The sequence below is a fragment of the Mytilus trossulus genome, unplaced genomic scaffold (assembly GCF_036588685.1).
Source record: "Mytilus trossulus isolate FHL-02 unplaced genomic scaffold, PNRI_Mtr1.1.1.hap1 h1tg000085l___fragment_1__unscaffolded, whole genome shotgun sequence".
Taxonomy (NCBI): domain Eukaryota; kingdom Metazoa; phylum Mollusca; class Bivalvia; order Mytilida; family Mytilidae; genus Mytilus; species Mytilus trossulus.
In genome coordinates this window covers 5670075-5682680 of record NW_026963295.1, presented here as the reverse complement: position 1 = coordinate 5682680, position 12606 = coordinate 5670075, and the positions used below count along the sequence as shown (strand labels likewise).

At 33.6% G+C, this 12606-nt stretch overlaps 2 protein-coding genes across 2 annotated transcripts; both read right to left on the bottom strand.

The window, feature by feature from the left end:
* Positions 1-2839: 2839 nt before the first annotated feature.
* LOC134699882 (uncharacterized) lies at positions 2840-3706 on the bottom strand. Its single transcript, XM_063561284.1, has one exon. It carries the CDS (start codon positions 3704-3706, stop codon positions 2840-2842), a length of 867 nt encoding a protein of 288 aa, XP_063417354.1.
* Positions 3707-3944: 238 nt separating this feature from the next.
* On the bottom strand, positions 3945-5291 carry LOC134699881 (uncharacterized). The gene has a single exon (XM_063561283.1). It carries the CDS (start codon positions 5289-5291, stop codon positions 3945-3947), a length of 1347 nt encoding a protein of 448 aa, XP_063417353.1.
* Between the last annotated feature and the right edge of the window lie 7315 nt (positions 5292-12606).

Below are 12606 nucleotides of genomic sequence, written 5' to 3'. Positions count from 1 at the left end.
TATTTGCATTCATTTTAATATTATTTGAACAAATTCTATACTACAGGTTGACAAGCGGGCCCCTATGATGAATAATTGAATTGATCGACTCGGTCCATAAAAAATCCTTCTTGAACAGGTTAAAACGTTGATAAACATTATTTTGCATCTATAATATGAAATTAAGTAGTCCTAGAATAATTCAATAGCACGGGTTTGAGTAATCTTTTTATATCCTTATTTATGCTTACATCGCTTATGGTCATCGGATGGCTTTAGAGGTCTACCCGATGATTATTTGGAGGGCGACTAGACGTAAATGCACACGAAGCAAAGCTATGTATTTACATGCCCGTGCCCTGTTAATTGTTTATTTCATACTTTTATTAGTTTGGAAAAATGATCTACATTGTTTAAAATCAAATTTTAGAATTTGTTAAATGTAGTATCTTTATGTGTTTTTACAGTAATTTGGTTGCAAACATGTCTATTATACTTTGCTTAATACAATGTAATACCAATACTACTAGTTGCCATAACAAATGACCATTTACGTAGTCTCAGGGTAAATAAAATAATAATAATAATAATGATAATAATAATAATAATAATAATAATAATAATAATAATAATAATAATATTAATAATAATAATAATCATGATAATAATAATAATAAATAACAATAATAATAATAATAATAATTATATCAAAATGAGAATTAAATGATAATTAATGACAACTAGAGTACTATAACCACTACTTCTATTTCCGCTTTGCATGCTTAACCTAGACCTTTTTTATATATAAAAACGATGTGTTATATATAACGTTACATTTGATATCGTTTAATCCTTCTATCTGTTACTAGTAAACTGAACGCGTAAAGTTAATTTAAACCATTAAAGGTTCATAATCTGACAAAAGATCAATGTATTCTAGTTATTTGATCCAACGGTATGATTGATAAAAAATGTGTTGTATGTAATCTTATTATTTCACGTCTGTCAATCATTAGTCGCAGCAATGAAAACTCTGTCAATAATAATAATAATAATAATAATAATAATAATAATAATAATAATAATAATAATAATAATAATAATAATAAATAATAATAATACTACTACTACTAATAATAATAATAATGAAAAATGAAAAATAATTATTATCAAAATGAGAATAAACAACAATAAGAATAAAATAATTTAATGATAAGTAATGACAACTAGAGTACTGTAACCACTACTTCTATTTCCGCTTTGCATGCTTAACCTAGACCTTTTTTATATATAAAAACGATGTGTTATATATAACGTTACATTTGATATCGTTTAATCCTTCTATCTGTTACTAGTAAACTGAACGCGTAAAGTTAATTTAAACCATTAAAGGTTCATAATCTGACAAAAGATCAATGTATTCTAGTTATTTGATCCCACGGTCTGATTGATAGAAATTGTGTTGTCTGTTATTCTATTATTTCACGTCTGTCAATCATTAGTCGCAGCAATGAAAACTCTGTCAATTATGAAGGTATTGACAGAGGGGGGTCATTATTTCTGTACTTTAACCTTCCATGTATTTATATACCCATAATGTTCAAATTATCAAAATGAAATCAATATTTTATTAACGTCTCACCTTTTGTATAAAATTACGCAGTACATATATAACAGATAAAGATTATCAAATGGTAATACTGTTTTTATCTAAGTATATATTATTAGCTGTACTAGATTCTTTGGTCATTTTCTGTATTACCTTTTTGTTTAATGTTCATTGTGTAAACTGCAACCACAACGCTTATATTACAACTGTATATTTTAATTATATCTCTAAATGGTCATGAACATTGTAAATGATTTTGTGACGGATGGGTAAGCTAAAAGTCTAGACAGGCAGTAAAATAACGTCTGGTTCGTTTGATCGTATAATCTCAACTCAATATAGTAACATGATACATAACAATAGCACAACGTTAACAGAAGATAATGATGACGTTAACAATGTGAATGGAAACGGCGTTAAAAGTAGTGTTAACGTTTGACGCGTAAGTTAAAACTGTCTCTAAATCACCGACATACTCGGGGCCACCAGATGCAATGTCTATTAGCTGTGATATGTAGTGGCATGCGGAAAGAACACAAATAGATTGATCTGACAAATAATGAAAAAAGGATTAAAGTATTAAATTACGTAAAAAACTCTTTGAATTTACAGTCTTTTCACAAATAAGAAAAATTAACAAGTCTGTTCACACACGTTAGTTTCTTCGTTCACTTCGTCTCAGATAACAGTCCATGCTGTTGACTTCTAATGGGTAGAGTTTCGTCACGGGTCGATTTGTAATTCCTGATTTGGTACGCACCATAGCGACGCGTACTAAGCCGTCCTTGCCTTTAATAGTGTCCTGTACAACTCCAAGTTTCCAATGCACGCGCTTTGATTCGTCGTGTATCTGAACGACATCGCCTTCGTTGATCTTCCGAACGTCGACTCCAGCTATTTGGTGATATTCTCGCAATGAAGTAAGGTATTCTCCTTTCCATCTTGTCCAGAAGTTCTCAATCAATTGTCTCTGTCGTATCGCTTGATTGTTCAAGTTTGTGTGTGTTAATTCACAAATATTTAGATTGTCAATAGCACTTTTTGACGATCCATACGGTAAAGTTGTTATCCTTCGTCCATGTATAAGATGGGATGGTGTAAGCGGCTCCGGATCTCTGATATCTGTTGAAATATACGTCACTGGTCGATCGTTGAGTGTGGCTTCGATCTCTGTTAATACAGTCCTTAGAGTCTCATTGTTGACATGTGCACGTCCTAATACTTTCTTAATTGATATTTTTGTTAAGCCAATCATTCTTTCCCACATGCCTCCGAACCATGGAGCATTATTTGGGATGAACTTCCATTCAATGCCATAATTCTGAATATTTTCTTTAACTTTTCTAGAATTGCAAAGTCGTGAAATTTCGTTTGAAGCAGCTTTGTTAGCGCATTATCTGACATCATTATTTTCGGCACTGATCGTCGACTTACAAATCTCCGGAAACACAATAAAAAAGATTCTTCGCTGAGATCGTAAACTAATTCCAAATGTACGGCTCGAGTGACAGCACATGTAAATAGGCAAATGTAAACCTTCGATTCTTCGTTGTGTCTGTTTCTTGTCGTTAGCGCACCTGTGAAGTCTACACCGGTTATGCTGAAGGGTGTGGCATCTTGAACTCTCTCTTTTGGTAATGGTGGAATTTCTGGTGCGGGATAAGATTTTCCGATTACTTTTCGGCACGTTACACATTTCATCAATATAGATTTGACGCACTGTCTTAATTTCGGAATCCAAAATGTTTGTTGTATGTATGCTAGAGTGATATTTATTCCTGAATGTAGTGTATTCTCATGTGCTTCTAACACTATCAAATGTGTGAGACGGTCCTTTGCCGGTAACATATATGGAAACTTGACTGTTTCTCCTACTGTCGCATTGTCTATTCGGCGGCCACCACATCGTAATAATTGCTTTTCGTCTAGAAAGAGTTTTAATTGTCGCACAAGTGTTTTACGTTTTGTAGAATTATCTATACAATTTATTTCGTCACTAAATATTTTACCTTGTGTATATCTTATCCATAGGAATTTTGCATTTTCAATTTCATCACTACGTAACAAATCTTTCTTTCGTTCAGTTTCGGTTGCTCTGCAGTTTGTTGCGAATCTCATTACATATGCGGTAATGCGGGTTAGTTTTCTATAAGAATTGTACCGTTCAATATCTATGATTTCTCCTATACCAATACATACATTTTGATTTTTCTCCATAGACTCAATTTTGTCATCGTTCTCCGAAATAGTTGTACATACACTAGACGTTACGTTATTTTCGTTCCATGTCGGCTAATCTTCTTTGCTGTTTAACCATTTAGGTCCACTAAACCATATTTCGTTCTGTTGCAGTTCTTCATACATTATCTCCACACAAACTTTTAATTTCTTCAATTCTGTTTTTGATAAATTGTCTCTGTGGTTTTACGGATGAAAGCCAACTAAGTACGATTTGACTATCACTCCAAAATTGTATTTCACTGAAAGTTTCTGGAAAGTTTTTGCAGATATGATCATCAAGTCTTGCTCCAATTACAGCCCCCATAAGCTCTAGTTTTGGTAAAGTTATAGTCTTGATAGGCGCAACTCGATTCTTTGCCATTACTATTGTTGGTTTTCTGTCATACAAGATGTACGCGCATGCGCCGTACTCATGAGTTGAAGCATCGGTAAATACATGAAGAGTTGGTAAATTTCTGTTATTCTCGTTCTGTGTTTGAGTACTTCGATGAATCTCTGTTTCTAAGCTCGTTGCTAGATCTCGTGAAATTAATATCCATTTTGATTGGATATCTTCCGGTAATATTTCGTCCAACTCCAAGTTTAGCTTCCAAAGTGATTGCATAAAGATTTTCGCTTTTACAGTAACTGGGCTTAATAGTCCTAAAGGATCGAAAATCTTGGATGATTGCCGTAAAATATATCTTTTAGTCAGTTTTCCTTTTTTGTCCATCTCGAACGTGTTACTTTGATAAAACAACTTGTCCGATTTAGCGTTCCATTTCATACCAAGAATTTTAGTAAGCTCATCTTTGTCTAAGGTTTTTTCTTTGCTAGCGATTTCTTGTAATTTTGGACTGTTTGAATTCCATGAGCGTAGGTTGAATCCGCCTTTCGTAAGTAATTCTCTCGATCTCCTGTAATAATCTATTAAGTCACTTTCGTTATCAAAGCTAGTTAAAATGTTGTCCACATATAACCCATTTTCAAGTGTATCTGAAAGTTTCCCCGGATTTTCCTTAAAGTGCTTGAGAAGTGTGGCGCTCAAAATGAATGGCGAACATGTAGCTCCGAAGAGTACGGACTTAAAGCGATATGTTATTAGCGGACTTGATGTGTTTGTAGGATCGCTAAGCCATAAGAACCTCGTTGCATCTCGGTCTTTCTCGTCGAGCTGTATTTGTAGAAATGCCTTTTCTAAATCTGAAGTTGTAGCATATTTCTTAGCGCGAAATCTCATAAGTATTCCCGTAATATCATTCATAACAGGTGGGTGTGATTCTAAGCATTCATTTAGACTTGGATTATCTCTTCCATCTTTGCAGCTACAATCATAAACAATGCGTATTGGCGTAGTAGATGATTCCTTGGAAACAGGATGATGCGGGATATAGTGTACAGGTCGATCGGTAGGAAGTTTTGTTTCCTCAACCTTTTCAATAAAATGTCGTCTCTCCTGCTCCCTTATGCTATCTCCATACATTTTTAATAAATCAGGTTTGTTTGCTAAACGCCTAATAACGCTACTTGTCCTCTGTTTAACCTATTCCCTGTTCTGAGGCAGCGGAAGGAAATCTGGTTTCCATGGTAACTTAGCTGTGTACTTTCCATTTTCTAGTATTATAGACTTTTCTCCGTATTCTCGTACAACTTCAGACTGACTTTTAATGGTATCGCTTCCTGAAACCCCCAACGCTTCTAAGTTCCAAAACTTTTTCAAGTCGCAAACAACGGCTCTGTGATCAGTCAAAATATTCAGCATTGCTGACTGTTTTGAAGTACTTCCGTTTTTAGTAAGTACGGGTCCCGACAAGAGATAACCTATTCTCGACTTTACTGCGGTCGGTCCATTTCCTCTTATTATTTCATCTTCAACTATTGACCAGTAATAGTCTGCGCCAATCAATAAAGATATGTTAAACTTGTCTTCTGCGCATATCGGATGTGCGAGTCGTAAACCACGTAAGTATGGCAGTGCTTTGATTTCCTTTTGTGATTTTGTGTGAATAGGAGCGGCAATTTTTGGTACAATTATTACTTCAATTTCTATTCTTTGATTGTCAACTGTTTCAATAGCTATGTTTGCTTTATCAAGATGACGAACTTGTCCTTCGTTTCCTCCAAATCCAGATATATTCAGTGCAATCTTTTCGGTGGACTCAATTTCTAATTTTCTAGCTAAATCTTCAGTTATGAATGAGTTCTGTGCTCCCTCGTCAAGTAAAATATTTGTCATTATCGATCGATTTTCGGACCAAACTGGAGTTACGGCAGTTTTCAGTAAAACATCTGTATGTGCAGTAACAGTAGAATGTAAGGATGTGGTTAGCTCCAGTGGCGTTTCCTCTACGGCGGTATGTGCTACAGTCTTTTGTGTACTATACTGGTTTTCGGTCAAGCTCTTTGGTTCTGTGTTATGTACTTGTACATGTATACTCGTGTGATGTCTCTTTCCGCACTGGCGGCATTTAAATTCAGACTTACATTCAGCTACTCTTTGACTTCCGAAACAGTTAAAACATACCTTTTTTCGCTTCACAATATCTATTCGTTTCTCAACATCTTGCATGTATTTGGATGATGGGATTCTTCACAAAATAAACATTTCTTACGTGACTGTTTTCCGTTCTTTCCTTTAAATGTTTCGGCAATAAACGAAGCGGTCGGTAAAATTTCTAAATCTTCATTACTTGAACCTGTAGATTGTCCTGCGACCTGTACGCATACCTCCCTCTTTATTGCTGTTCTCAATGATTCGATGTCCCAGTCGTCGTTTCCGCGGTCTCGGGTTATGTTTTTTCGTACATCGGACGGCAACTTATTGTATATTATAGGCGTAAGAATGGCTCCAAATGTACTCTCGTTTGTTCCTAACGATTCTAATCCGCGTATGCTACACTCAATTCTGTCGGAAACGTTTCTCAAACTGTCTGCGTTTGACCTCGGTGCGGGTAAATCAATTAAATTCTGAATATATGCGTTCGTGATTTTGTGGTTCTGACCAAACCTCTCTCTCAGTATTGATACGGCTTGATAGTAATTTGCACTTGTGAGTGGTAAACCGGCGATACAATGCGCGGCTATTCCCTGAATCTGATTTTGCAAATACGTAAATTTTTGCACGTCTGTTAATGTTTGGTTATCGTGTATTGTTGATTGATACGCATCCCAGAAAGGTTGCCAGTTTAACAAATTGCCATTAAAATATGGTAAATTCAATTTTGGTAGCTTGTGGTAGATGCTAGAATTTGTTGCGCTCATTGACGATCTGTATTGCATGTCATTATTCTGCATGGGATGTGGAGTATTACATGTAGATCTACTTACATCAATCATTTAGATAATGGCAACAGTAGTATACTGCTGGTCAAAACTCTAAATATATAGACAAAAAAACAAAATAGGGGTAACAAACTAAAACTGTGGGAAACGCATAAAATATAAGAGGAGAACAACGACACAACATTAAAATTTAACACACAGAAACGGACTAAGCATTAGGCAAAATCCGATGAGAATAAAAAATATAACATCAAAACCGAAAACATGCATTTGTATGGAACGCCATGACTGTCTTCTGATGTAGATTGTTTAATATGTTCGGTGCTTGATGCATTGAGTTCAGTAGTATTTATATAATGTCCAGTAGTTTTCATACTATGTTCAGTAGTTTTCATATTATGTTCAGTAGTTTTTACATTATGTTCGGTGCTTTAGTTATTATGTTCAGTAGTTTCATTATTATATGTTGTGGTATTTAAATTATGTTCGGTACTTCTGGCGTTATATTCAGTACATTTTTCATTATGTTCAGTACTTTCGACATTATGTTCAGTAGCTTCAATCTTATTTGCAGTACATTATGTAATACCTTCAGTAGTCCCGGTTTCTTTATATTCAGTAGATTATTCATTATGTTCAGTAAAAGCATCGGTATTATATTCGGTTCGTTCAACTTTATGTTCAGTGGTTGTTACATTATGATGATGTAGTAAATGTCGAGAAATCAATATCGGAAATTGTCGGGGAAAAAGCGAACGTGGATTTTTGACGGACGTTTTATTCATGAATACCTTTACGTGATTGAATGAAAATGGAAGAAATGAAAGCAGTTTCAAATCGGTGTGGTTTACGTTCGCAAGTTGTCTTTTCCCCCAGAAAAAAAAAACTCCTGACTTGATTTGTAATTTGTCGCTACAATATTTCGCATATTTAGGTATAAACGACAGGAGAAAAATAATGGAATGAAGAATAGCTTGTGTACATTTCAGCAGCTATATTTTGACTAAGAATTATAACAAGTTTTTCATTCCCAAAGAAGCACTGGAATCCCTGCTTTAAATCGATTTAACTGTTCTAGAAATTAGTGAGATGTTTAGTGTATCGGAGAGAACAATTTATCGGAATATGAAAATGTATAATTTGAGTAAAGTTGAATTTTCTAACATTTATGACGAGGATTTAGATGATGTTATTGCAAAACAGGTAGTGGAATTTCCTTGCTGTGGAGTGATTCTTCTAAAGCAGATATTAGCATAACAAAACATTAAGGTTTGTTCCCAAACCCCAGTCCTCAATTGAATGTTTTTAAACACTAGGATGTTTCTGATCTATAATTCCCGGCTTGACGATATGGATATGATGATTACAGACATTTACAATAGATCTGAAAATCACGATATATGATACGATGAACATTGATTTAGTTGGAATTGTTGACATTATCAATATATAAAAATTAAATAAAGATCTGGTACAGATATTATTAGCCATAGTATGCTTTAAATGTGTTCTGAAGGAAGCAAGATCGCTTCGTTAATCAAAAACTGATGGACTTATGTGATTGTTGGACTGTCAATGCATTTGAATGAGGACATATAGTTGGAACCCCCTCTCCTATTTTGACATGGGTTAGGACGCCCCTTTTTAAAATGGCTGGATCCGCCCCTTATCTTTTTTTTATAATTCCAGGTCAGAATTTTCGTTGCTTTGGATAAGTTGTCATTTACAATTTCACATAACCTGAATAATTTAAAGTAGGGGTTAAAATTTAAATACAATTTCGTATTCCGATAAATTGTTCTCTCCGATACACTAAACATCTCACTAATTTCTAGAACAGTTAAATCGATTTAAAGCAGGTATTCCAGTGCTTCTTTGGGAATGAAAAACTTGATAGAATTCTTAGTCAAAATATAGCTGCTGAAATGTACACAAGCTATTCTTCATTCCTTTACTTTCTTCTGTCGTTTATACCTAAATATGCGAAATATTGTAGCGACAAGTTACAAATTAAGTCAGGAGTTATTTTTTCTTGGTGGAATAGCCAACTTGCGAACGTAAACCACACCGATTTGAAACTGCTTTCATTTCTTCCATTTTCATCCAATCACGTAAAGGTATCATGAATAAAACGTCCGTCAAAAATCCACGTTCGTTTTTTCCCCGACAATTTCCAATATTGACTTCCCGACTTTTACTACATCATCATAATGTAACAACTACTGAACATAAAGTTGAACAAACCGAATATGATACCGATGCTTTTACTGAACATAATGAATAATCTACTGGATATAAAGAAACCGGGACTACTGAAGGTATTACATAATGTACTGCAAATAAGATTGAATCTACTGAACATAATGTCGAAAGTACTGAACATAATGAAAAATGTACTGAATATAACGCCAGAAGTACCAAACATAATTTAAATACCACAACATATAATAATGAAACTACTGATATTTATCATATATATGAAATGCAAATACTCAATGACATATAAAACTCATGTAATCGGTGTAATTTGACGGTTTGTTCTACTATACCTGGGTACACTGTTATTGACCCGTCGATATGCAGATCTATCATAATCACTATTACAAGGACTGTCACAGTTGTGATTGTACTGATCGTTTTATATCTAATCGTCACATTTATTGTTTCGATCCCTTAATGTTTGATATAATTAAGGTTCTTGTTGGCGTATTTTTTTTCAACAAAAAAACTATTTCCATTTCTAGCAAATTAAACAAGAACATCATGTTAGACATTACTTGCCAAGAAAAATATAAGTAGAACAAAAAGGACGAACTCCAAGACGAACAAACAAGAGAAGTATTTCAAAAAAATTAAAGACATTGTGAGTTTGTTAATTTCTAGGCTTAATAATTCGCGATGACAATAATAAATATCAAACTGATTTTTGGCAACATTTAGTTAAAAGCAATGATTATATAGCTTATCTTATAAGTCCTCCTATCTTATGTTTAAATTGCTAGTTTTGGAGCATTTGTCATAAACGTTCAAAAGCAATTATGTAAAAGCCAAATATGTTTAGGAACAAAATCAGTTGAACACCTTTATTTAGAATAAACCAATCAAATAAGACTAACGTAATATTTCGGTAAAAGGGGGACGAAAGATACCAAAGGGACAGTAAAACTCATAAATCGAAAATAAACTGACAACTTCATGGCTGAAAATGAAAAAGACGAACAGACAAACAATAGTACACATTACACAACATAGAAAACTAAAAAAAACCAACACGAACCCCACCAAAAACTAGGGATGATCTCAGGTGCTCCGGAAGGGTAAGCAGATCATGCTCCACATGTGGCACCCGTCGTGCTGCTTATGTGATAACAAATCCGGTAAATAGTCTAAATCAGTAGGTCACATTCATAAAATTGAGAATGGAAATGGAGAATGTGTCAAAGAGAATGCAGCGAGACATTCCCGCACCCGGAGGCGTCCTTCAGCTAGCCCCTAAACAAATATATATTCATGCATGAAAGGAAAGGGGATATGGGGATTGTAGTTACGAAATAAGGAACATTTCCGATATTATTTGTGAAACGGTTATTCCATAACGGTCAACCAACTCGTGATGGCGTCCGTAAAATTTACGAAGGGATGATTTGTTACCAGGCTACATCCTCTTTTTTATATTAGATATTACACGACAAATGTACGCAGTTGATACTGTATACTTCCCTATTTAACTCATTTCCTTAAGATCAATCATTGAAATTCGTTGAAGCATTAGTATTTCAAAAGAATATCAATGGTATCAAATAATGAACGATGATATTAATTAAGTATATATTCCCGTTTTGGCTTTTAAATGCATGTTTTCATGTCATAGGACTAAAGATGATTTGACATAATTACAGTATATAGGTGTTTAAAGTTAAACATAAATAACACAGTTGGTATATTTAAAACATTTTAAGAGTATAGATGTATGTTTGGGAATACTAAACATTAGTATCTCAACCGAATATCTATGGTATCAGATAATGAATGATGATATCAATTAGGTATATGTTCCCCTTTTGTTTTTAAAATTTGATCTTTGATACTAGTAACAAGAGGTCATCAATTGCAGATTCATATTTCATATTGTGCTTGCAATTTGATTTGCTAATACTATATATATAGCTGTATCGATAGCATATTTCTCGGAATCTTATTATTAGTCAATGTCCCTTTAGCGAAAACAATTCATACAGTCTAAAAAACTGAGCAGTTCTTTAATTGATCAGAAAGCGCGGATCGACCGAAGATTTAACATCGAACATATCAAGACAAAGGTAAATACACTGTATGTAGATTTGTTATAAACAAAATATATTATAAAAACATTGTTCAAAGATTGCAATATATACATATGTTAAATATAAAGTTATTTGACGAAACATGAACACTTTTAGATCAGTTTTGGTGTATATAACTTTTAAGATTTGTGATTTGTGAATTCGATTTGCTGTGACCGTCAACCACAGCATGTTTAAAATCCTATAATATTTAATTAAATAATGGTTCTTTTAAGCTATTTTTTAACCCCAAAAAACTTCTATTTCATCAGAACTTTTCTATCAATGCCAAGAATTACCTAACATGTAAGGTATACATCCTCAAAGCGGTAACAATTGCGGTCAAGAGGTCAGGTATGTTCCCATGTGATAGAATAGAAGGAAAGGACAAATGACTTGAAAGACTCCTTATCATGCTTTTTCAAGCGGGGAAATTTATTAATGATAACTTAAGTGACATTTGTAATTTCTACTCATTATCAATTGTGATGGGGAAAAGATTAAATATTCAACTTTTAATTTTGAAAACTGAATTTAAAGCAATACATATATTTGCACCTGTCCTCAGTCAGGAATCTGATGTACAGTAGTTGTCGTTTGCTTATGTTATTTATACGTGTTTCTCGTTTCTCGTTTTTTATATAGATTAGACCGTTGGTTTTCCCGATTGAATGGTTTTACACGTTTAGTAATTTTGGGTCCCTTTATAGCTTGTTTTTCAGTGTGAGCTCCCGTGTTGAAGACCTATAATGGTTTACTTTTATGAATTGATATTTGGATGAAGAGTTGTCTCATTGGTAATAATACTACATCTTCCTATATCCATAGATAATCCAATAGGTAATTTTGTAGATGATTAAGCTGACAGTAACATAAAAACGACTCCTTTTCTATTGTATGCATCCGATTTGAATTTGTGTATTTAGCTTTGCAAGCTAATGATGTTTAATAATCAAAACAGTTCAACACAGCTTTTTAGAATAAACTCAAATAGATATATAGATATATTGTTAAGTTAAGCAGACCTTAAGATATTGTATGCTTATTTACATACTTTGAACTCTTCCTTTTAAGCATCTTTTTATATATTTATATATACAACACACTTTATATTCTGTATATAAAACTGTCATATAACTTGAATTAATTCCAATTATTGCATAAATGATCAGTCATTAAAGTACTTCAAACAAC